The sequence below is a fragment of the Tupaia chinensis genome, unplaced genomic scaffold (genome assembly GCF_000334495.1).
Source record: "Tupaia chinensis unplaced genomic scaffold, TupChi_1.0 Scaffold000093_1, whole genome shotgun sequence".
Taxonomy (NCBI): domain Eukaryota; kingdom Metazoa; phylum Chordata; class Mammalia; order Scandentia; family Tupaiidae; genus Tupaia; species Tupaia belangeri.
This window is the reverse complement of record NW_006159555.1, coordinates 11,716,001-11,740,075: the sequence shown is the minus strand read 5'-3', so window position 1 is coordinate 11,740,075 and position 24,075 is coordinate 11,716,001. Positions and strand designations below refer to the sequence as shown.

The 24,075-nt window shown below is 39.6% G+C and overlaps 1 protein-coding gene across 4 annotated transcripts in view; it reads right to left on the bottom strand.

The window, feature by feature from the left end:
* UNC13B (unc-13 homolog B) overlaps positions 1-24,075 on the bottom strand; it is a 237,681-nt gene that overhangs the window by 154,664 nt on the left and 58,942 nt on the right. For all 4 annotated transcript variants that reach the window (XM_027769818.1, XM_027769819.1, XM_027769820.1 and 1 more), the window contains exons 3-7: positions 12,863-12,892; positions 10,669-10,768; positions 3,978-4,095; positions 2,178-2,301; positions 310-383 (exon numbers count right to left, since the gene is read on the bottom strand). In XM_027769818.1, coding sequence (XP_027625619.1) covers positions 310-383; positions 2,178-2,301; positions 3,978-4,095; positions 10,669-10,768; positions 12,863-12,892 — 446 coding nt within the window. The remainder of the gene's footprint in view (positions 1-309; positions 384-2,177; positions 2,302-3,977; positions 4,096-10,668; positions 10,769-12,862; positions 12,893-24,075) is intronic.

The window sequence follows — 24,075 nt, the reverse complement described above, 5'->3', positions numbered from 1 at the left end:
GGAAAAACATGTCGGGCACGTGTGCATGTCTGCCCAAAATTCCGACAGTAAGGAAAAACGAAGGAAGAGAGATTGTAGCATGGCCACACCACACTGGAAAGTGCTTTCTCTCCCGCTCTTGCATGTGTTATCTCCCTCTCTCTTTTTTGCTGTGGCAGGCACACAAGCCCTCTGACAACTAATAAAAGAAAACATTTCGATTATCTCATTCTTCAGGACAGCATGCTCTTGTGTCCCTTCCTGGACAACCTATAAAGTATATCTGAAATTTTTCCCATCTTCCTGTATTGTAAATAAGGTGATTCCTACCTCATTATCAGCTCCCAAGGCATTGATTTGCTCCAATTTGTAGGTCCAATATCTGGCTTCTTCCTCTGGGATATCTGCCAAAAAAAAGAAGAAACCACACAAGCAGATAATAAATCAATCATCATCAAATAATACTTTAGGCAATTAAATGACTTAAGTTAGAAGGATGGTAAATGATAGATTTTTTACCAGTGGCTTGATTCTTGTCACAAACACTATCTTGAATCTTCACAAAAACCAGTATAATGTACTATTACTACTCTTTTCTATTTTGTAGATGAGGAAACAGAAGCTCAGAGCAGTTAAATAATCTGGCCAAGGTCACTCAGTTCATAAACAGATAGGCTCCCAAGATCCTGAGGAGCTGGAAGACTAAAGAAAGGTTTGCAGTGAGACCAGCAGTTAGTGTAATGGCTATGTCGCTGGACTCCCATGTAGCCAACCGTGGTTCGAGTCCCAGACCCAGTGGCTTAAACTCACACTGGGCGTGTGTGCATGCATGCCCAAGATCTCAAAAGGAGAATGGAGGAGAAGGGATTGCGGCATGGCCATCCCCCCTGAGGGGGTGATTTCTCGCTTTCTATCTCTCTGTCTTTCTGGCAAGCGCATGCACCATACAGCAAAAACCTCTCCAAAAAAATTTTTTTTTAATTAAATTACCACAAGTTCCAGCTATTCCACTTCTGGGTATATATCCAGATGTATATATATTGGGGTATATAAAGCAGAATCTCAAGGAGATATTTGAACGCCCATGTTCATAGCAGCATTATTTACAACAGCCAAGAGTTGAAGCTACCCAAGTGTCTATGAATGGATGAAAGGATAAACAAAATAAGATATATACACACAATGGAGCGTTATTTAACCTTTAAAAGGAAAGAAATCCTGTCATGTGCTATAACATGAACAAATTTTTGAGGACATTACACTAAGTATAATAAGCACTTGCCCATGACCCAGGGCTAGCTGAAAGTTGGGAGTTGACTGTGACACCAGAACCCTGTTGAGGGTGCTGTTTCTCTCTGTCTCTCCCACTCATGGAATAAATACATATTTTTTTCCTTTTTCTTTTAGGTTTTGCCATTGGATATGTGCACTTGCTGGAGATAGAGATAAAAACCAGACAGAGGGAAAGTGAAAGGCCACTCCCCCCAGATGAGAGTGACCAATATCTCTGGTATCTGAGCTAAGATGTCTCCCTACTTTCTTCCTCCCAGCTCAATAAGATGGAAACTCCATTTCAAATGGGCATAGCCAAGAATATAGCACTAAAAATATAAGCAACGAAGCTATAAGCAAGAGTGCCAAGTGCTTTTCTCTTGGCTTGAAACTTGGCTTACAGTCCAACAAAAAAGTCTTCCTTTCTATTTTTATGAAGTAGTAGTTGTTCTAGGTTTTGATATTTCTGAGCTTCCTAGAAAATCATGACACTTTTGCTTAAATCAGCATAAGATATAAGACACAAATTGAAATTATAAAACAGTAGCATTAACAATAGTATATGTAAATATCAATAATGTGAATGATAAAAATTAAAATTAAACTTCAGAATTCAACTAAACTGAAACTAGGTAGCATTTAAACTAATTAAGTAGACAAAAGTTAAAAATTAGAAAATTCAAAACATTGGCAAACAAATGCAAAAATCAGGCACTTCTTGCAAACAGTTGGTAAAAATATAAATTATTATTCTAGAAGCTACTTTGCACCATGCCCTGGACTAGGTGTTATAGAAAATAGGATGGATAAAAATGGATAGCCTCAAAAGAAATGGCTAAGGAGAAAAGATATATATTAATGACACAATTATTTCCAACAATGCAGTAAAAAGTATTAAATGGGTTTTAAAATCTAAACAGACTCACCAAAAGGCAACTCAAATCTTGTATCAAGCAAAATTTTATGAGGAGTTGGGTTTTTAGTTCCACAGATCTCATCATCTTTCATTAATGTCTCTGCCTCCAACGTGGACCACTCTCCAGGCCCTTCCTAGGAAACAAAGATGTAAGATTAAACTTTAATTTTTCTTGGCTCCCCTCTTGGTTCAAGAGCCAGGTGTTTTTCTCTGAAGTTCCTTATTTGAGAGCTTCTGAGGGCCACTCACATCCTGATAAGACAAATATGCCACTGTCACCACCCACCTCTGCTACATTTGGCTTCTGTTCTTCCTCTTCAGTGGGGAGAGCAGTTTTCAGTGTGCTCAGTTCTGCAGGCCCAGGGAGGATAAAATTTCTGAGTACCCAACTCTAAAACTAAGCATCTCCTCCAACCAATATTTAACCTCCACAATTCTTAATGACTGTATCACTTAGTGATATGTGTCACTGCCTCGAATCAGGTAAGAACTACTAACACGGCTAGTTAAATAGATATAAACTGGGACTGCAATGAAAATGAACTGCCCATCTGTCCATCAGGTTAGAGACTCAACCAGAACTAAAATACATAAAAGAGCAACATCACCTTTAACTTCCCCTCTCCAGAGGACACTTACAGTACATGTTAAAGTCAAATAAGACCCAGCCTAGGTAGAGTAGTCTACAGCACTCTGCAGTCCTGGGAACAACATGGCTAACCAGGGGTTTAGATTTCCATGCCAGTCTAAAAATATACATGGGCGCCCAAGATCCTGAGGAGCTGGAAGGCTAAGGAAAGGGTCTGCAGTATGCTAAGACCCTGTTGAGGGTACTTCTTTCTCTCTTTCTCTCTGTGCCTCTCTTTTACATGCACACACACACATTTTTTAAAATAAATAAATAAAAGGCCAAATAGGAATGTAATCAATAGCAGATTCTGTCTAGGTCCAAAGACAGTCACTATGAAAATGATGCTGAGTTATGCTCTGAACTAGAAAAGTGGTGTAGGAGCTCCGCTGTGGAAATAACGTACAGAGACAGTGTAAATACCAATTGACAACAATTGACAAGCCTGATAGTTCTTTTTTTTTTGGGGGGGGGGAGGTTTTCGCTATAGGGCGCGTGAGCTCACCAGACAGACAGAGAGAGACATAGAGACAGAAAGTAAGAAATCACCTCCCAGAAGGGATGGTCACGCCGCAATCCCTTCTCCTCTACTCTCCTCTCGGGATCTTGGGCATGCAGGCACATGCGCTTGGCATGAGTTTTAAGCCACCAGGTCCGGGACGCCAACCGCAGTCGACTACATGGGAGTCCAGCGACATAGCCATTACGCTAACTGCTGGTTCCCAAGCTTGATAGTTCTTAAACTCAGTTAGGAAGAGGAGGACTGAAACCAGTTCCCTGGGGATTAGAGACTCAAAGAAACAAAGCAGAGAACAGGACCCAGCCAGTTCAATTGGCTAAGGAAGTTCAATGGGACTTCTCCCAGGGTAGTGTCTTAAAAGAGAATGTAAAAACCGCAGGTGCCCTTGGTAAATACACACACACACACTTCTCAGAAGGAGTTACCTGATAGGGCTGAAGAGGCATTCTGGCGCCTCTGAGTCCAGTCATAGGAAAAAGCAGACTTAAATAAAATCCCCTGAGCCTCCAGGTGAGGTTAGGAATAAGCAGGTCAAACACCCTTTGATTAGAAAGGGAGCAGACTAAATCGACATGCAGGTGAAAAATAAGCTAAATGGAGCTAGGAGGGAAAGAAGCAAGAGCTAGGAATCATACCTCCAAACAGGCAGTACATTGACTAACCTCATCTGACTGACGAATAGTCTTCAGTGCAATCCACACAGTCCCCACCATGGTGTCCCAGATCAGTCCTTTGTTCCATACCTCCACACTCAGACCCAGGTCCAGGCGACTAATCTCACTAACAAGGAAAAAGAAAGCCCTTTGAGGAAAGTTAGATAATAAGACAAAAACTGAATTTCTTTTTTGCTAAAGCTTGAATACTTTCTCACCAAGATCCTATTTTCAGAGAAAATCAAAATGTGCCAAAATGCTACAACCATTTTTTAGGTTCCTAGAAACCTATGGTAAGACATCCATAGAAAAATGCTTTAGCTACAGTTATAAAAGATAAATTAGTTCCAGAGATCTGCTGTAAAACACAGTGCCTATAATTTATAAATAAATAAATAAATAAATAAATAAAGTATTGTGTATGGGACCAGCAGTTAGCATAATGGCTATGTCGCTGAACTCCCATGTAGTCGACCACAGTTTGAGTCCCAGACCTGGTGGCTTACTCAGGGTGGGCGCGTTTGAGTGCGTTCCCAAGATCCCGAGAGGAGAATGGAGGAGAAGGGATTGTGGCGTGGCCACACCCCCTGGGGGGTGATTTCTTGCTTTCTGTCTGTCTCTGTCTGGCAAGTACACGCACCCAATAGCAAAAAACTCTCAAAAAAAAAAAAGTACTGTGTGCTTAAAAAGATTTAATGTTAAGTATTCTTACCACAAAATAAGGAGCACAGGGAAACTATGGGAGGTGATGGACAGGTTTAGTAACTTTGATTAGGATGATGTTAACACAAGTATATACATATGTCCAAGCTCATCACATTGTAATACATTAATTGTGTACATTTTTTTCCCTTTTTTTTGGAGAGGTTTTTGCCATAGGGCGCGTGCACTCGCCAGACAGACAGAGAGAGACAGAGAGACAGAAAGTGAGAAATCACCCCCCGGGGGGATGGTTGCGCCACAATCCCTTCTCCTCCATTCTCCTCTTGGGATCTTGGGCACGCACGCGCACCTGGAGTGAGTTTTAAGCCACCGGGTCTGGGACGCGAACCACGGTCAACTACATGGAAATCCTGTGACATAGCCATTATGCTAACTGCTGATCCCTACATTTTTTTTTGAGAGAGAGATTTTTCTATAGGCTTGTGTGCTCACCAGAGAGACAGAGAGTAAGAAATCAGCCCCTAGAAAGGATGGCCACACTGCAATCCCTTCTCCTCCATTCTCCTCTCAGGATTTTGCACATGCACATATGCCCGCATAAATTTCAAGTCTCTGGGTCCAGGACTTGAACCATGGTTGGCCCTGTGGGAGTCTAGCGATGAAACCAATATGCCATCTACTGGTCCCATGTGCTCTTGTTTGCATACTAATTATATCTCAACAAAACTGGGAGCAAAACAGAAAGAAAAATACCTTAGACACAGTCTGTTCCTTCATCTTTGAAGATATAATCATAGTTAAACTAATGCAGCTTCACAAAAAATGAGGCCAAGTGATGAGTACATTACTGCTACGCCTACAAGTTTGTAATCTCCACCTCTCGGCCACAGTTTACATGTATTATTATTTACTAACACTGCCTCCAACTCATATCTACACACTTTATAAAGGAAACTTTTAGGAAAGGTAAGTCTTCCTTGCAAGATTTATGAAAGGGAGTCCAAACAGAAGTAAAAGGGTCTCTGGAAACATATGAGTTTGATAAGAACATATGGTCAGAGGCAAGTGTGGGATACTAGAGTATGCTAGTTCATACCACTTAGATTTGGAAGACCCCTTAGTCATTATCAATTAAGCTGGGCACTGTCACACCAGTCGGCCATGGAAGACTTATCAGTCACTATCAGTCAGTCTAGGCACTATCATTTATAAACAAAATGATTATCACAGGATAATGATAACTATGGTGACATTCCTTTAATAATAACCAGGAAAAAAATTGTTCGAAAAGAAACCATTCCAGAAAAAAACAGATAACCACTTTGTAAAAGCTGTGTCATACATGGTAGAATATCTGCTTAGAAGGACTAACTCAAATATAATCACATTTTTAAGGTGGAACACACATAATTATGTCAATGCTAAAAACATACATTAGAAAGCTCTTATTAAGACACAAGGTGTGGACCAGCAGGTGGCGTGGTGGTTAAGGTGCTGGACCCTCCCACGTGGCTAACCACAGTTCAAGTCCCGAACCTGGTGGCTTGCTTCCTCACGTTCTCTCTCTTGCTGTGTCTCTCTGGTCAAATTAAAATAAAAAATTAATAAATAAAATAAAATAAATAATTCTTAAAAAAAAAAAAAAAAGACACAAGGTTATCTGAGGAGAAATGAAAGAAAGGCAAGAAGGATGAGAAAAGAACAATTCCAGGAGAAAAAACAGACAAGTATTCTTAGGAAAATAACAACTATTCATAACAAGAAGAAATTTCAAGTTTGTACTTTAGAGAAATGTTGGCGCTTCTCTGTCGTACTTTAAGATATATGTTCTCAGACTCACAAGTTTAGGATATGAAATTATAGACACAAAATTCATATCAAGTATACTGAAAGTGCATTAAGCAAAGAAAATTTGCCCCTTTCACATAAACACAATAGAACACAGAATATATTAATGAATTAATTTATTCATGTACTTAGTAATTCCTGAGTACTTATAAAATATAGGACTTGAGGGGACCAGCAGGTGGCGCAGTGGGTAAGGCATTGGACTGACCACAGTTTGAGTTGCAGACCTGTTGGCTTGCTTGCTTTCTCTCTCTCTTTCTCTCTCTCTGGTGAGCACATGTGCCCTATAACAAACTTACAAATAATAACAATAATCATAAATTAAATTAATTAATATTTTTAAATATATACTTGGAATTTTTTTGAGAAGTCACATAATGTAGGGCCCAGGTATTGCCTTCAAAAACTTCTATACTATCTGAGAGCTGTTCAAAGTCACAAAGTAGGTGACTAACTCTTGCCACTAAGTTAGTACTCACAGTGAAGAAACTAAGCTTCTTTGTCACATTCAGCCTAATTAATCAATTAGTCTTAGAACATATGCCACAACCCCAAATCTATCTGAAGTGTCCTTTATTTCTAGAAAAGTAAAATTGTTTGGGGCTACATACATAATATTCCCAAAACTCCTCCTAAATAGTATCTTCAGCCTATAGATAAAAGATATAGCCAGAGGTCTTTGACAACTTGACTTGAGCAGAGAAAGAAAACCTGTCCTTCAGAAAACTGTCTAGAGACTAAGGCCCAAACAGTAAGGATATCTTCCATCAGAAGCTTTTCATCTCATCTATGTTTGCTGAGTAAGCCAACTAAGGGAAATCTGAGAGCTCTGCTTATGCCTCCTTTCCAAGGCCTTAAAGAAATTTCTTTTCTCTGTTAATTAGCTCAATCAAGTATACATGTGTGCAAGTGTATACAAGATTCTGGACTAGGCAAATTCCCACCAGTACTCTTCTTCCCCTTAAGAAATAAAAAATCTAATCCTGGAAATAAGATACAGAAATATTAAAGATAAATAACTTGAAAAATGATTATTAGATACTGCCATGTAATACATCAGGAAGAAGAAAAAAGGAGAAAAGGAACAACAGACCACAATGAAATTCCCAGTGGTAAAAGGACAAGGGGGGAGGAATAAGAAATAGAAAGGTATAGAAAATAGCTAATAATACTCCAGTGTAGAAGAGAGGGCAAAATTCACACAGCATGTTAATGTGGACGACAGGGAAGGAAAATCACACATGCCATAGTAGGGGTAAAGGGAAAGTACCACGAGAAATTGGAAAATAAATGCATAAGAATAAAGCTAGCTATGCTGACAGGAGGCTGCAGAAGATCCCTGGAAACCATGAAAACAGTTACTGTCAGAGCCAAATGGAAGTCAGAAGAGAATGTGATTGCTAGAGCTAGATACCACAGCCAGAACCATGGTATGGCTAACACAGTGGTATGGGAAGAGACCTGTACCTGTTAAATGACATTAAGAAGGAGGCAACCAATAAAAAAAGTGACACCATTGATTTCCTTCTCTTTGAGGACTCAGTTCTCCCTCAGCTCCCATGACACCGCTATCTTCTGGCTCGCTCTCTCTACCTTTCCGCTCATTACTTCTTAGCTTCCCTTTAGGCTTCCCCTTTGTTCCCTCTTTAAATGCTGGTGCTCCCCAGGCTATACCCCAGTCCCTTTCTCACCATACACATTCTCTGAACTTTCTCCATCTATGCCTATGGCTCAAATGACCAAAACACTTCTGCAGGGCTAGCCACGTAACACATTGGTTAAGTGATACATGCTGAGAGCCAGATCTCACTTGGCCAATCACAGTTCGAATTCCAGCCCCAGTGACTAGAAAAACATGCTGGATACATATGTATGTGTGTCCAAAATCCTGACTGGATAGAGAAATGAAAGAAGAGGATTGCAGCCTAACCACACACCATTGGAGGAGCATTTTCTTTCTCTCTTCTGGGAATTGCACCTTCTGGCAATTAAAAAAAAAAAGAAAGAAAGAAACAAACAAACAAACAAACAAAACATTTCTCCTCAGAATGTCACATTCAAGTTTCTATCTTTTGCATCTCTCCTCCCACCTGCCCTTGTAAGAATCTCAAATATAAGTTCAATCATAACTGATCTTATGTTAACCCCTATCTTTTTTTAATAATTATTTATTCTATCTAACTTTATTTATTTATCCACTTTTTAATTTGACGAGAGAGTGTGAGAAAGTGAGAAAGCAAGCCACCAGATCCAGGACTTGAACTGTAGTTGGTCATGTGGGAGTCCAGTACCCTCAACCATCATACCCCCTGCCGGCCCCATGTTAACCCCTATCTTAATAAGTGACACATCATCCAAGTAAATCATTTGATTCTACCTTCTTAATATCTTTCATCCACTTTTTATTTTATCCTCTATTTCTTCTACTCTTGTGTTAGCCCCAGCCCTCATAACCTTACCCTTTAACTATTACAATAAGGCTTCTTAAATGCACTGTAAGAAGCAATATATTAAAGGCCCAGAGGCCTGGAATGTTTCCCCATAAAAATAATAATCATGCGTATGATTCTGAGCTGCACCATAAAACCTGCAAAGCAATTTCAGTTCCCTTTCAAATTTCACAGGCATTTCAATACATTTTCTCATTTGACCCCTTCATGTCTACCTAATCCCCTCAAAGTAGGCATAATCATATAATAAAGGTAAACCTTTCTAAATAAGAAAATTGGTATTCAGAGAAGCTTACTGCTTTGCTCAATCTTTCAATATGATATCCTATATTTTTCTCCTGTTTTCTAGATAGAAAAAAAATTCCTGAAATTGGGCCCCCCCAGATGGCATAGCAGTTATGTCACTGGACTCCCACATGGATGACTACAGTTCAAGTTCTGGACCTGGTGGCTTGAAACTCGCACCAGGCATGTGCATGCCCAAGAGACAGTGAAGAGTGTGTGGGAGAAGGGATTGTGGGGTGGCCATGCCCTCTGGGGGGTGATTTCTTGCTTTTCCTCTCAGTTTCTCTGTCTTTCTCTCTCTCTCTGATGAGTGTACATGCTGTAAGGCAAATATCTATTAAAAAATATTTTAATAAAATTTTAAAAAAGAAAAACCCTGAAATTAAAAAGGGAGAAAAGACAATATTAAATGTTTAAAGCCAGAGTTTAAAATCCTAATGTACTGGCCGGCAGGTGGCAAAGTGGTTAAGGAGTTGGACTACCACATAGTTCATCGTGATTTAAGTCTCCCATGTGGCAGCTTGAAATTCACGCCAGGTGCATGTGTGTGCATCCCCGAAGTCTCCAGAGAAGAATAAAGGAGAAGGGACTATGGTGTAGCCAATCTCCCTAGGAGGGTGAATTCTCTTTCTGTTCCTTTGTCTCTCCAGCAAACACACACACCCTATAGCGAAAATCTCTCCAAAAATATAATAAAATAAAATCATAATACACTAAATTGTTTCATACATAAGAAATTCTACTAATATTCACTCATCTTAATTAATTAACTGAATATGTGACATTTTTATCCATAAAGCAAGAGGATTATAAGCACAGAAATCCTCAACTCAACTCCTAAAACTGATGACTGAGGTACACACAAATATAATATCTCACATACATAGTCACATTTCTTCAAGGAATCGCATAAGAATCAAAAAAGAGGAAGTTATGTTTACTATCATGTAAGTGTGTTAGCATAATATTAATGTTAATACCATGCTATCCTATACTGACCAAAGAAAATCTTACTAGGGGGTGATATTTTCACCTATATACAGTGAGAGTTTATTTGTAGTCATCATTATCTCTAATAATAAATTATGGGGCCAGCAGATGGCACGGTGGTTAAGGCACTAGACTCCCACATGGTTGACCGCGATTCAAGTCCTGGACCTGGTGGCTTGCTTTCTCTCTTTCTCTATCTCTCTGTCTCTCTGTGCTGAGTATATGTACCCTACAGCAGAGTTTTAAAATGATGATAAATGTTTTTAAAAAATGAATTATGAATCCACAAGAGAACAATACTGCAGATGTACTTTACCTCTCTATACTTCATTTGTTCTAGTAATTTTGCAGTTTTCAAAGAGAATATTCAATAATGTTAACACATTTTTAAATCATGGAATCTTCCAGTTGTTTTACCCAATGCTCTAGAAAGATTATAAAATATGTAGGCAGGATGTACTTACAACATGAAATCTTGTTCCCAGGAAGGCTGGTCACCACGTACTGCTACAGTTGTGCTCTTCACATTCTGTACTTTCAGGGTCACATATGTGTTAAATTTATCTTTGAAAAAATGAAGATGTAATATTTAGTACTCTGTTACTCAGTCTCACAAGCTCTTAGAATTAAGAAATATCCAAATTAAAGCACCGCAATACAAGAAAAACTAAGGCTATATATTGTTCAATATTTGAGGTAGAGTTCAAATACTATGAAGCCACAAACCATATTCAAGAGCATAATCTAATAGTGCTCTTCAAATATTAAGATACATAGTTTATATATGACCCAGTTGATATAAACACACATACACTGAAACAAAAGCTTCATGAAACGTCAGATACTTTAATATGTCCTATTCTAAATTATTTAGCCTGTTAAAACAATCATAACGTACTATTCAGTTGTTGCATAGAAAAATAGGTCATGACTTTCCCAACAACATAATAGATTTTATAGGCTACCTGCAGTATGGAGGGCGGGGGGAGTACCTAATCTAAATGATGTAGTAGGGAAGACAAGATATGTAAAATTAATACAATGTAGAAAGAGGTAAGTACCATAAGAGAAAAGTGATAAAGAACTAGAACACAGTTGACAGAGACAGGAAGGAGGAAAATCCTCATAAAGGGGACACTCCCACATGGCTCACTAAGTTTCAAGTCCTGGACCTGGTGGCCTGCTTTCTCACCTTCCCTCTCTCTCTCTCTGTTTCTGTCTCTGGTCAAATTAAAATAAATGAATGAACCACCATGAGAGCTGAGATCTAGTGCTTTAAGGAAATAAGAAATGAAGATGTTCTGCTGAGAAGTCACCCTAGAGAGGTAAAAAGAGCAGACCAGAAGAAGACTGTCTGCCACGAGAGCTGAGATCTAGTGCTTTCAGGAAATAAGAAAGGAAGATCTGCTGAGAAGTCACCCTTGTAGAGCCTCTTCTATCCTTTTCTCTCTTTCTGTCTTTCTGTCTCTGTCTTTTCATTTATTTAATTTTTCTTTTTTAAGGTAAAGTATTTTCTTGGCCCTGAAATCCTCCTGTATCTTGGTACTACTCACCTCCCTTTTCCCCTTCCCATTTAGGAAAGGCAAAAAGGGTAGGCCAGAAGAAGACTGAGTCCACCATGACGGCTTGAAAAACACACTGAACATGTATGCATGAGTGCTCACAATCCCAAGAGAAGAAATGGAGAAGGGATTGCAGCATGGCCATCCCGCCGGGGGGGTGATTTCTTGAGTCCCTGATCGAACTTAAAATTCACAATGGGTGCACGGGGGTGCGTGCCCAAGATCCCAAGAGGAGAATGAAGGAGAAAGGATTGCAGCATGGCCATCCTCCCTGGGGTGGGTGATTTCTGGCTTTCTGTCTCTCCTGGGAGCGCACATGCCCTTTAGCAAAAATCTCTCCAAAAAATAAGTTTCATATCTAATGTTGATAAGAATTCTGCAAATAAATATTCACACACTTTTGGTCTCAGTATAACCTAGGAAAAGCTTCCAGAGAGCAAATTTGGCAGTAGCTACCAAATTAATTTTAAATACATACCTTTTATCCAGCAATTCTACTTCCAGATTCTAGGTAAACATACATTTACAAAAGTGGGCAATAATAAAGGCACAAGAACATTTATTACTATAATAGAAAAAAACTGAAAATAACCTAAATATTCACCAATCAGGGACATAAGGTACAAATCTACAACAAAATTCTATACAGCACCTTAAAGACATATGTCAATGAAAAGCTATTCATGACATCTTTGGATTAAAAAGAAAAAGGAGATTGCACAGTGATATGTATAACATGACCTATTTGCATATATATATATGTATGTGTGTGTATATTTGCATATTATATATATGTATATGTATGCATACACACAGAAAACATTTGAAAAGATATATAAAAAGCTCAAGTTTTGAGAAGCAGAAGTGGATTGGCCAAGAGGTATTATACTAATTTTTTTACTATATATCTATATATAGATGTATATAGCTATATACACACAGATTTTTGCCATGTTTACAAAGCACTGATTTTCATTAATAATTTTGTAAATTAATGTATTCAATGGATAAGATGAAATCAACCATATTTTTAAAGATTGCAAGTATCGGGGTGGTGGGGCAGGTAAAGAACATAATAACGGAAGGCTGGCCTTACCTGGTGAACCCTGGAGTTTGGCTCTTTTAACTGCAAGAGAAAAAAAAAAAGACACCATGAAGACTTTGCATATTAATTTTACTTATCAACATAGCTTGACTACCTACTATGTGGCAACTATTAGATTATTAAATCTAACTCTTAAGAAAACCAGCTAGGATTTCTGGTCAAAGCTTAAAAAGCAAGGTTAGAGAGCTCTTAACAGTCCTCTACTCTAATCTCACATTCAGTGCAGAAACCTCTGCTCCAACCTCTGACGAGGAGGTACAGAGAGCTAAGATACTCCCGCGGTAAGCAATCAATTTCATATTAGATATCTGTGTAGAGTCTCAGACCCAGCCACATGAAAACCATACTAGGTATGTGTGCATGTGTGTCCAAAATCCTGAGAGAAGAGTGGAGAAGAGATTGTAGTGTGGCCATACCCCTGGGGCGTGATTTCTCTCTGTGTCTCTCTGGGCAGCACACATACCCTATAGCAAAATTGAAAAAAAAAAAAAAATCTGGACTCATAAATATCTGTTAACATTATATCTAGGTGATAAGTACTTGGGTGTATGATATATTATTCTCTGTACTTTCTTATAAGTTTTAATTTTTTTAATGTTTTTTAGAGATTGTTGCTATAGGTATTTGTGCTCACTGGCAAAACAGAGACAAAGACAGAAAGTGAGAAATCACCCCCCATAGGAGATGGCCACGCTGCAATCCCTGCTCCTCTGTTCTCCTCCCGGGATTTTGGGCACATAGGCACAATGCCCAGCATTTCAAGCCACAGGGTCTGAGACTTGAACTGTGGTTGACTGTATGGGAGTCTGGCACCTTAACCACTATGCCACCTGCAGGCTCCCTAGATTGGAAATTTTAAGGAACATTTTACCTTTACTCTTAATGTGCAGGTATGCACTGGACTTGGAAAACTATGTGTCTATATCTCAGTGTTTTTACAATAGCTCCATAAATGTAGTGAGATATTGAGACTGGTGTGCCATCTGCCAGTATGAGTTGAGTTGCTTCCCCTAACAGTGGAGGCAGGAAACAACACGGGCAAAAAGGCTCAGCAATAAGCAAGGAGCACCAAGACCTTTTTTAAAAACTTTGTTTAATGTTTACACAGAAACTTGTGTACAAATGTTCATAGCAGCATTATTCATAATAACCCAAAAGTGAAAACAACCCAAATGCCCATCAACTGATAGATGAATAAACACAATGTGGAAGGGCTACACTTTATAAAGACAGGACGTAGGTTGGCGGTTGCTTAGGGCTAAGGAAATTGAAGAAAACAGAGAATCGGGACCAGCAGTTAGTGTAATGGCTATGTCGCTGGACTCCCACGTAGTCGACCGCGGTTCGTGTCCCGGACCCGGTGGCTTAAAACTCATGCTGGGCACGGGTGCGTGCGTGCCCAAGATCCCAAGAGGAGAATGGAGGAGAAGGGATTGCGGTGTGACCATCCCCCCTGGGGGGTGATTTCTCGCTTTCTGTCTCTCTGTCTCTCTCTGTCTGGTGAGCGCACGCGCCCTATAGTGAAAACCTCTCAAAAAAAAAAAAAAAAAAGAAAGAAAGAAAATAGAGAATGACTGGTAATGGGTGAAGGGTTTCTTTTTCAGATGACAGTAACGTTCTAAAATTGATTGTAATGATAGTTTCATGACTATGAGTATATGAGATACCATTGGATTGTACATTTAAAATGAATGAGGGAACCAGCAGTCAGCGTAATGGCTATGTCGCTGGACCCCCACGTAGTCGACCGCAGTTCGCGTCCTGGACCCGGTGGCTTAAAACTCATGCCAGGCATGTGTGCGTGCGTGCCCAAGATCCCGAGAGGAGAATGGAGGAGAAGGGATTGCGGCGTGACCATCCCCTCTGGGGGGTGATTTCTCGCTTTCTGTCTCTATGTCTCACTCTGTCTGGCGAGCGCATGCGCCCTATAGTGAAAATCTCTCAAAAAAAAAAAAATTAGCACTGAGAGAGCTTCCAGCACACCATCCCTCCATCCATCCCTCCTCTCCCACACCACTATGTATAGAAGGAGAAAAGATGCACAGAAAAGAAATAGTCATTATATTAATAGAACATTTAGGTTCTTGTATGATTCCAGCCAAAATGAAAACACTGAAAATGAGAGGTAAAGAGAGAATGCTCAGACAGAACATGTTTTACAGACTCCTTATGAGTAAAGGCAAAAATAAGAGAATATGTAAGAACTGGACCTAACTCTCAAATCTGTAACTTCAGCTCCTGAGTTTCTCTGACCTTGCTGTAGAGCCAAATCTACAACTGGCACCCTTGAGATTATAGGAAATAATCCTATTCACACTGACTCTCAACCAGTGACCTGGATCCCCAGGCACGGGGAACAGCTACACTGCCTTGTTCTAGCCTGTCCTATTCATGAAATCATTTCCAAAGTCCTGTGGAACACATTCTCTTGTTTGGACTCCCTGCTTCAGAATTCAGCATCAAAGAAGTGTATCTCTCAAATACAATAGCCAACACTTTCCTTTCATTTAAAAGTTAACATTTCTAAAGATAGGAATCATGTAGAATCCTACTGCCCTATTTTCAATTTGGCACTAAAAAGATATAACCTAGTTACAATTAGTAATTTACATATTGTTATATATATTTTTTTCTGCGGGTGGGGGGGGTTTGCTATTGGGCGCGTGAACTCGCCGGAAAGAGAGAGAGAGACAGAGAAACAGAAAGCAAGAAATCACCCCCCCGGGGGGATGGCCATGCCACAATCCCTTCTCCTCCACTCTCCTCCCAGGATCTTGGGCATGCAAGCACGCGTGCCCAGCATGAGCTTAAGCCATCGGGTCTGGAATCTGAACCACAGTCGACTACATGGGAGCCCAGCAACATAACCATTATGCCATCTGCTAGTCCCTGCATAGTGTTATATTATACTTATATATTTATCAGACATGTACACATAAAGACGTGCTAACTGGCCCAGCTGTTGTGGTACACAGGAAGTGCCACCACTCGGGAGGTTAGACACCACATAGGAGGCCTGGATTCAGTTCCTGGGCCAACCTGAACATGCCGGCATGGTTGCTCATGCCTATAGTACTAACTAATTGAGGCTGGAGCAGGAGGATTGTGACGTAGCAAGACTCTGTCAGAAATACCTATCTCAGGGCCAGCCTGTTGCCTGGTGATTAAAGCAACTGTATCCCACATGGCCAATCACACAGTTCAAGTCCCAGACCCAGCAGCTTGTAAAGCATGCCAGACATGTATACCCAAAACCCTAAGAAGAAAGTGCAAGAGAAAGGACTGCTTGTGGCTATCCTCTCTAGGAGTTACTTTCTCACTTTCCTTCTCCCTCTGATTCTCCAGGGAGCACATGCTCCCACCAGCAAATTCTAAAGCAAAAAAAAAAGGGGGGGGGGAGAGAAAAAAAAAAAACCTCTGTGAAATCTGTCAGCCAACTGATCACAGGGGTTGACTCAGCTGTTCTGACAGCTAGCAAGACACGCTTTTTCTTCCCTCTCTAATGAGTAACTAACTCTATCAAAGCTAAACACTCAGTCTAAGAAAATCATAAAGTGAAAAAAAAAATCAATCTTCTCTCAAGGGTACAGCAAATATTTTCCCATGTTTATTCATTATTTTCACAACCATAATTTTAAATGATTCCATAAACATCCCATCACATTTTAAATACTATGTTACTTTTTGGTTTTTCAGTTTTTTTGTTATACAGTATGTAAACTCCCAAGAGAAGACAGAAAGAGAGGGAAAGTGAAAAATCACCCCTGGGAAGGGGGAGATGGTCATACTGCAATCTCTCCTCTCAAGATTTTGGGCATGCACAGGCACACACACCTGGCAGCTGTCCATGTGGAATCCAGCTGCCTTCATTTCTATGCTAACTGCTAGACCTAAATCCTACATTGCTAATCAAAAATTATAACAGGCATTGTTTTAAATTGAGGTCCTGTAAGGTCCCAACAAATCAGATTAAACCAAAACAGAGTTATGACACTAAATACCACATATTCAAAATGCAGTTTAAGAAAACAGATAAGTCCCAAAATAGACCAGTTTTTCCTGGAAATAGAGGAGATTCCAGGCTATCTGAGTTAGCATAATAAAATAATCCCCTGTGCTTTAACACTTCCAAAAAAGTAATGAGAAGTAACCTGATGTTAACCAGTTTATTTTTTCTTTAAGAATTATTTTATTTATTTGTAATTATTATTATTATTATTTTAATATGATCGGGGGATGAGGGGGAGTGAGAAAGCAAGGCACCAGGTCCAGAACTCGAATGATAGTCGATCATATGGGAGTCCAGTGCCTTTAATCACTATGCTACCTGTCAGTCCCCTGGGTTTTGTTTTGTTTCCTATTTTTCTGTTGCCTTGTTCCACCTTACAAAATTTACTGTTACCCAATCGAAGTTCCCATTCTATACAGAAAGGAGGCTGTTCCAGTTCATGAACTGTAAATAAAAAACAAGTCGATCTATAATTAAAATTATTGTTAATTGCCTTTTACTTATATACATTAAATCATTCTCCCTGGGGCCAGCAGATGACACAACAGTTATATCACCAGACTTCCAAAAACAAAAAAAAAAGGGGGGGGGGAGAGAAAAAAAAAAAACCTCTGTGAAATCTGTCAGCCAACTGATCACAGGGGTTGACTCAGCTGTTCTGACAGCTAGCAAGACACGCTTTTTCTTCCCTCTCTAATGAGTAACTAACTCTATCAAAGCTAAACACTCAGTCTAAGAAAATCATAAAGTGAAAAAAAAAATCAATCTTCTCTCAAGGGTACAGCAAATATTTTCCCATGTTTATTCATTATTTTCACAACCATAATTTTAAATGATTCCATAAACATCCCATCACATTTTAAATACTATGTTACTTTTTGGTTTTTCAGTTTTTTTGTTACACAGTATGTAAACTCCCAAGAGAAGACAGAAAGAGAGGGAAAGTGAAAAATCACCCCTGGGAAGGGGGAGATGGTCATACTGCAATCTCTTCACCTCTGTTCTCCTCTCAAGATTTTGGGCATGCACAGGCACACACACCTGGCAGCTGTCCATGTGGAATCCAGCTGCCTTCATTTCTATGCTAACTGCTAGACCTAAATCCTACATTGCTAATCAAAAATTATAACAGGCATTGTTTTAAATTGAGGTCCTGTAAGGTCCCAACAAATCAGATTAAACCAAAACAGAGTTATGACACTAAATACCACATATTCAAAATGCAGTTTAAGAAAACAGATAAGTCCCAAAATAGACCAGTTTTTCCTGGAAATAGAGGAGATTCCAGGCTATCTGAGTTAGCATAATAAAATAATCCCCTGTGCTTTAACACTTCCAAAAAAGTAATGAGAAGTAACCTGATGTTAACCAGTTTATTTTTTCTTTAAGAATTATTTTATTTATTTGTAATTATTATTATTATTATTTTAATATGATCGGGGGATAAGGGGGAGTGAGAAAGCAAGGCACCAGGTCCAGAACTCGAATGATAGTCGATCATATGGGAGTCCAGTGCCTTTAATCACTATGCTACCTGTCAGTCCCCTGGGTTTTGTTTTGTTTCCTATTTTTCTGTTGCCTTGTTCCACCTTACAAAATTTACTGTTACCCAATCGAAGTTCCCATTCTATACAGAAAGGAGGCTGTTCCAGTTCATGAACTGTAAATAAAAAACAAGTCGATCTATAATTAAAATTATTGTTAATTGCCTTTTACTTATATACATTAAATCATTCTCCCTGGGGCCAGCAGATGACACAACAGTTATATCACCAGACTTCCACAGGGCTAACCATGGTTAAAGTCTTGGACCAGTGGCTTGAAAGTCATTCTGGATGCATGTGTGCCCTAGATTCCAGGAGGAGAATGGAAGAAAAGGAATTGTGGTGTGGCCAACCCTTGGGGGTAAAAGGGAGGATGATTTTTCATGTTCCCCTCACTGTCTCTGTCTTTCTTTCCAGTCAGTACATGTACCCAAAGGCAAAAACCTCTTAAAAAAAAAAAATCTCAGGAACCAGCAGTTAGCGTAATGGCTATGTCGCTGGACTCCCATGTAGTCGACCGTGGTTCGTGTCCCGGCATAGCTGACTGTGGTTCTAGTCCTGGACCTGGTGGTGGAATTCATGCTGGGAGCCCATGTGTGCATATATAAGATTGCAGCATGGCCATCCCCCCGAGGGTTGCTTTCTCATTTCACTCTCTCTGTCTCTTGCTGGCGAGCACACGTGCCCTATAGCAAAAACCTCTCCAAAAAAAAAAAAAATCTCCATTACGTTTTTTTAAAAGAATTATTTAACTTTATGTATTTGTTTACTTATTTTAATTTGACCAAAGAAGGACAGAGTGAGAACAAGAGCAAGAGAGAAAGAGAGATAGGGAAAGCGAGAAAACAAACCACCAGGTCTGGGACTCGAACTGCAGTTGGCCATGTGGGATTCCAGCACCCTCAACCACCACGCCACCTTCCAGCCCCTCTTTTAGAACCTTTTTATGGCAAAAATCTTTAAAAAAATTTTTCTCAGTTATATCATATTTTAAGCCCTTTTTAGAAGTGTATCTTAGGGATGGATTAAAAAACTGTGGCACATATACTCTTATATATGGAATACTATTCAGCCATTAAAAAAAAAAAAAAAAAAACAAGACACAGGTGGGGCCAGCAGATGATGTAGTGGATAAAGGCACTGGATTCCCACATGGTTGACTGCAGTTCAAGCCCTGGACCTGGTGGCTTGCTTTCTCGCTATCCCCTTCTCTGTCTCTGCCTAGTCAAATTAAAAAATAATAACAACATATGGAATTAAATAAATAATTCTTTTTAAAAAAAAGACGCAGGCATTTGATAGAAAGTGGTCAAATATGGAAGATTTGCTGAGTGAAGCAACTGGTCAGGCTATGAAAGAAAGATATTGTATGTCTCCACTTAATATATACCAACTATCGGGCCAGCAGGTGGCGTGTGATTAAGGGTGCTGGACTCCCACATGGCCAACCACAGTTCGAGTTCTAAAAACCTGGTGACTTGCTTTCTTGCTTTCTCTCTCTTTCTCCCTCCCTACCTCCCTCCTTCTCTAGCCAAATTAAAACAAACAAATTAAGTTAAACTAAAAATAATTCTAAAAGAAAAGAAAAATATATGTACCGACTATCCATACTCTATAGCAGAGACTGAAAGACTAGAAAACATAAAAGCACTGAAAATAGTTATAGACACTCGAGACAGTGTGGAAGGATGATGGGAGAAGGAAAGAGAATAGGGAAGGAAATTACGGGGAAAAATAGAGAGACAAGTCATTGTGGGACACTAATGGTTTATTACCTGTTGATACCGTGCGTAGCATTCTCAACTGGACTGGTCTGAGGTGTATTTCATGTTGAGTAAATTCTCTTTGCAAGCAAAATAATGTATAGTGATTGAATGTATAAAATAATAATTTTATATTTTTAAAAAGACAATATAGGAAACCAGCAGTTAGCGTAATGGCTTTGTCGCTGGACTCCCACATAGTCGACCGCAGTTCGTGTCCCAGACCCGGTGGCTTAGAACTCCCGCCAGGCGCGTGTGCATGCATGCCCAAGATCCCAAGAGGAGAATGGAGGAGAAGGGATTGCGGCGTGACCATCCCCCCTGGGGGGTGATTTCTCGCTTTCCGTCTCTATGTCTCTCTCTGTCTGTCTGGCGAGCGCACGCGCCCTATAGCGAAAATCTCTCTCTCAAAAAAAGACAATATTAAAAAAAAGTTTATCTTAGGGAGACCAGCAGGTAGCATGGTGGTTAAGGCACTGGACTCCCGCATGGTCAATTGTGGTTCGAGATGCAGATCTGGCAGCTTGCTTTTTCACTTTCCCTTTCTCTCTCTCTCTCTCTGGCAAAATTAAAAAATAAATAAATAATAATAAATAAAATAAATCTTTTTTTTTTTTAAGTATATCTGGAGAGCCAGCAGATAGCGTGGTAGTTAAGGGGCACTGGATTCCCACATAGCAACTGTGGTTCGAGTCCCGGACCTGGTCACTTGCTTTCTCACTTTCCCTTTCTCTCTCTCTCTCTGTCTCCATCTGGTCAAATTAAAAAATAATAATAATGAAATTAAGTAAATAAACCTTATTTTTTAAAAAAGTATACCTTGGGACTGGCAGGTGGCATGGTGGTTAAGGACTCCCACCTGACTGACTGAAGTTCAAGTCCCAGACCTGGTGGTTTGCTTTCTCACTTTCCCTCTCTTTCTCTTTCTGTCTCTCTCTGGTCAAATTAAAAAAATATTAATAAATAAAATTAAATAAGTAATTTCTAAAAGTATTTCTGTGACCAGCAGACAGCCTAATAGTTACATTGCTAGACTCTCGCACAGTCAACTGAGGTTCAAGTACCAGACCCAGCAACTTAAAACTCATGCTAGGCACATGTACATGCATACCCAAGATCCTGGGAAGAGAATGAAGGAGAAGGGATTGTGGTATGGCCATTCTCCCAGGGGGTGACTTCTCGCTTTCTGTCACTGTATCTCTGGTGAGCTCATGTACCTTATAGTAAAAATCTCTCTTAAAAGAAAAAAAGAAAATCTTAAACTGGGCCAGCTGGTGGTGTGTTGGTAAAGGCGGCTTTATCCCACATGGAAATTTCAAGACACAGCAGCTTGAAAAACACACCAATGCATGTGCATGCAAGCCCAAAATCATGAAAGGAGGAGAAAATGGAGAAGGGATTACAAAGTGACCATGCTCCATGCAGGGATGCAGGGATGCTTTCTGACATTCTCTCTCTCAGGAAATCGTACATGATCTCTGCCTGCACAACCTCGCAAGATATGAGAAGAGTTATATGGCAAAAGCTCAGAGAGGCATAGGATTAGGAGACAACTCTTGCTAAGTCCTTGAGACCCTCCTTGGATATAATGAGGCATAGCACCTGCAGAACACGGCAGAATTGGAGAACTGTATTGGGTGGCCTGGGACATGGGGGTTGATTGTGCAAATGGCAGATCACTTTCTAGTGGAGCAAAGGCAACTACACAGAGCAGACTCATGCTATGGGAGAAAGCAGGGCTGATCTGGTACAGGAGGCAGTGTGGCCACACCAGATCTCAAACTGGCGTGGCATCTTGCCAAATAAAATCCTACATAAAGAGACATTTCCCCTAAAAGGGTGATTTCCTTCTCATTCTCCTGAGGTTGTCGGATCACTTAGCCAGCAATCAGGGCCCTTTGTTAAAATGTAAGAGAAGCTGTCTAACAGGAAATGGAAAGTGAGACCATCAAAGAAATATTTATTATTCTATTCCTGTTGGGGAGTGGCCCCTATGAATAAATTTCATTATTCATTGGAGAAAAAAAATTAAATTGTTTTGAAGGCCATGAAATTATTTACAACAATATAAGAAGAACATAGCACTCAAAGGTGAAGAAACACTTTTAAAATAAATTATTTATTGAGAGAGGGGAAGGGTAGAAGTAAAAGATGAAAGGCAAAACATAAAAACTAAAATAAAAAGGAAACCTGCCTAAAGGCAGATAAAAATAAAAAGGAAGCATAGTAAAAGAAGGATACTAAATTAAACATGAGAAAAATTATAAAAATGTATTAGAAGCCTTAAGTGTCAACTTTGAAGAAAACTGAAGTGATGATATAAAGGAAATTAAGAAATTCTCCCCAAATTAAAAAATAAGAAATCAATCTAATTTTCAAAGGGTAGGAAGAGGGGGATGGGTAGCAGAGCTATAACACATGGATAACTGAAGTTCCTGAAGATAACACAGGAAGAAAAACATTCAAAATATTCTAATATTCTATATTCCATAATATAGAAGAAAGTTTTCTTCAGATAAAACCTTAATTTGCAACCTGAAAAAACTCACAGGAGGCCAGCAGGTAGCATGGTGGTTAAGGGCACTGGACTCCCACATAGCCGACCACAGTTCAAGTCCCAGACCCAGCGGCTTGCTTTCTCACCTTCTCTCCCCCATCCCCCTGTCAAATAAAATTAAATTAATTAAATTAATTAAATAAAGTTAAAATTAAAAATAACTCTTTAAAAAAACCTCACAGGATAGCAGATAAGATTAATGAAAAAAATGAAGGAAGATATTCTAGTGAAAAGAATCCTCTTTCTACATTCCTCTAATGACAAAACACATACCCAGCCAGGAACACTATACCCAGCCAGTTGCCATTCACATATAAAAAAAGGTTAATTATGCTCTAGGTGTCTTCCTAAAAAAATACCATACTGTTAGCCCTGAACTAAAGAAAGTAGTCCAATGCAACTCTTCATGTATTTAAGTATCCATATCTACAGTATGACCCCACCATCCTGTCCCCTTTTAATTAAATCAAAGGTGATCATTAGGTCCAAGTGGATCAGTTGGCTTTATGCAATTTTAAAAGTGTTCTGAAAGAACTCTATACCAAAACAAGACATATTTAAGGGGCACTAAATGATCAAATCAATCAGCAACTTACTTAAGGGAGAGAAATGTGAGTCACATGGACAAGTCTGAGAGTTAGGGGTGTGGGCAAAGCAAGAAAAACAAATCAAGAAGAAAAGCAGGACATTTTTTTGTTTTTATTTTTTTAAGTTGGAGGCTCTATGTGCACCTGTGCAGTATGTAGAGAATGAGAGAAAGCATCCCCACACTGGGTCTGGTCATGCCACATCTTTTCTCATTCAATTCTCTATACCTTCAGAACTCGTGGTACATGTGCACAGGAATCCAGTGTGTCTTTTAAGCCAAGATTGGGGTTCAACCCCTGGTCAGTCATATCAGATCCAGCTCCCTATGTACAATACTTACCAGCTTCTTTAGGAGTCAGCCCAGCAAAACACTTATAATTACCCCACTCCATATTAACACTCATGAAGCTAAAAGAGTAACAAGAAGCTGCTTTTACAACTGCATTTGCTATTGAGCAACCTTTCCATTCTCAAATAAGTTCTCTTTGAGGGCTTGATTCTTGCTATTCTTAGGAGACCTAGTTGTGTGGCCTGTCTGGTTTTCACAGGGCTGGGCTGCATTTCAGTGGTCTTTATCCTCAGTGGTGAGGAGAAAACAAGTACAATTGAGAAACCACCGGTAGTTCAATTATGGTTACAATTTAAACAGTAGGACAGCCTTGGCATAGTTGCACATGTCTGTAATCCAAGCTACTGGGGAGGCTGAGGCAGAAGAATTAAGTTCAAGGCCAGCCTGGGCAACA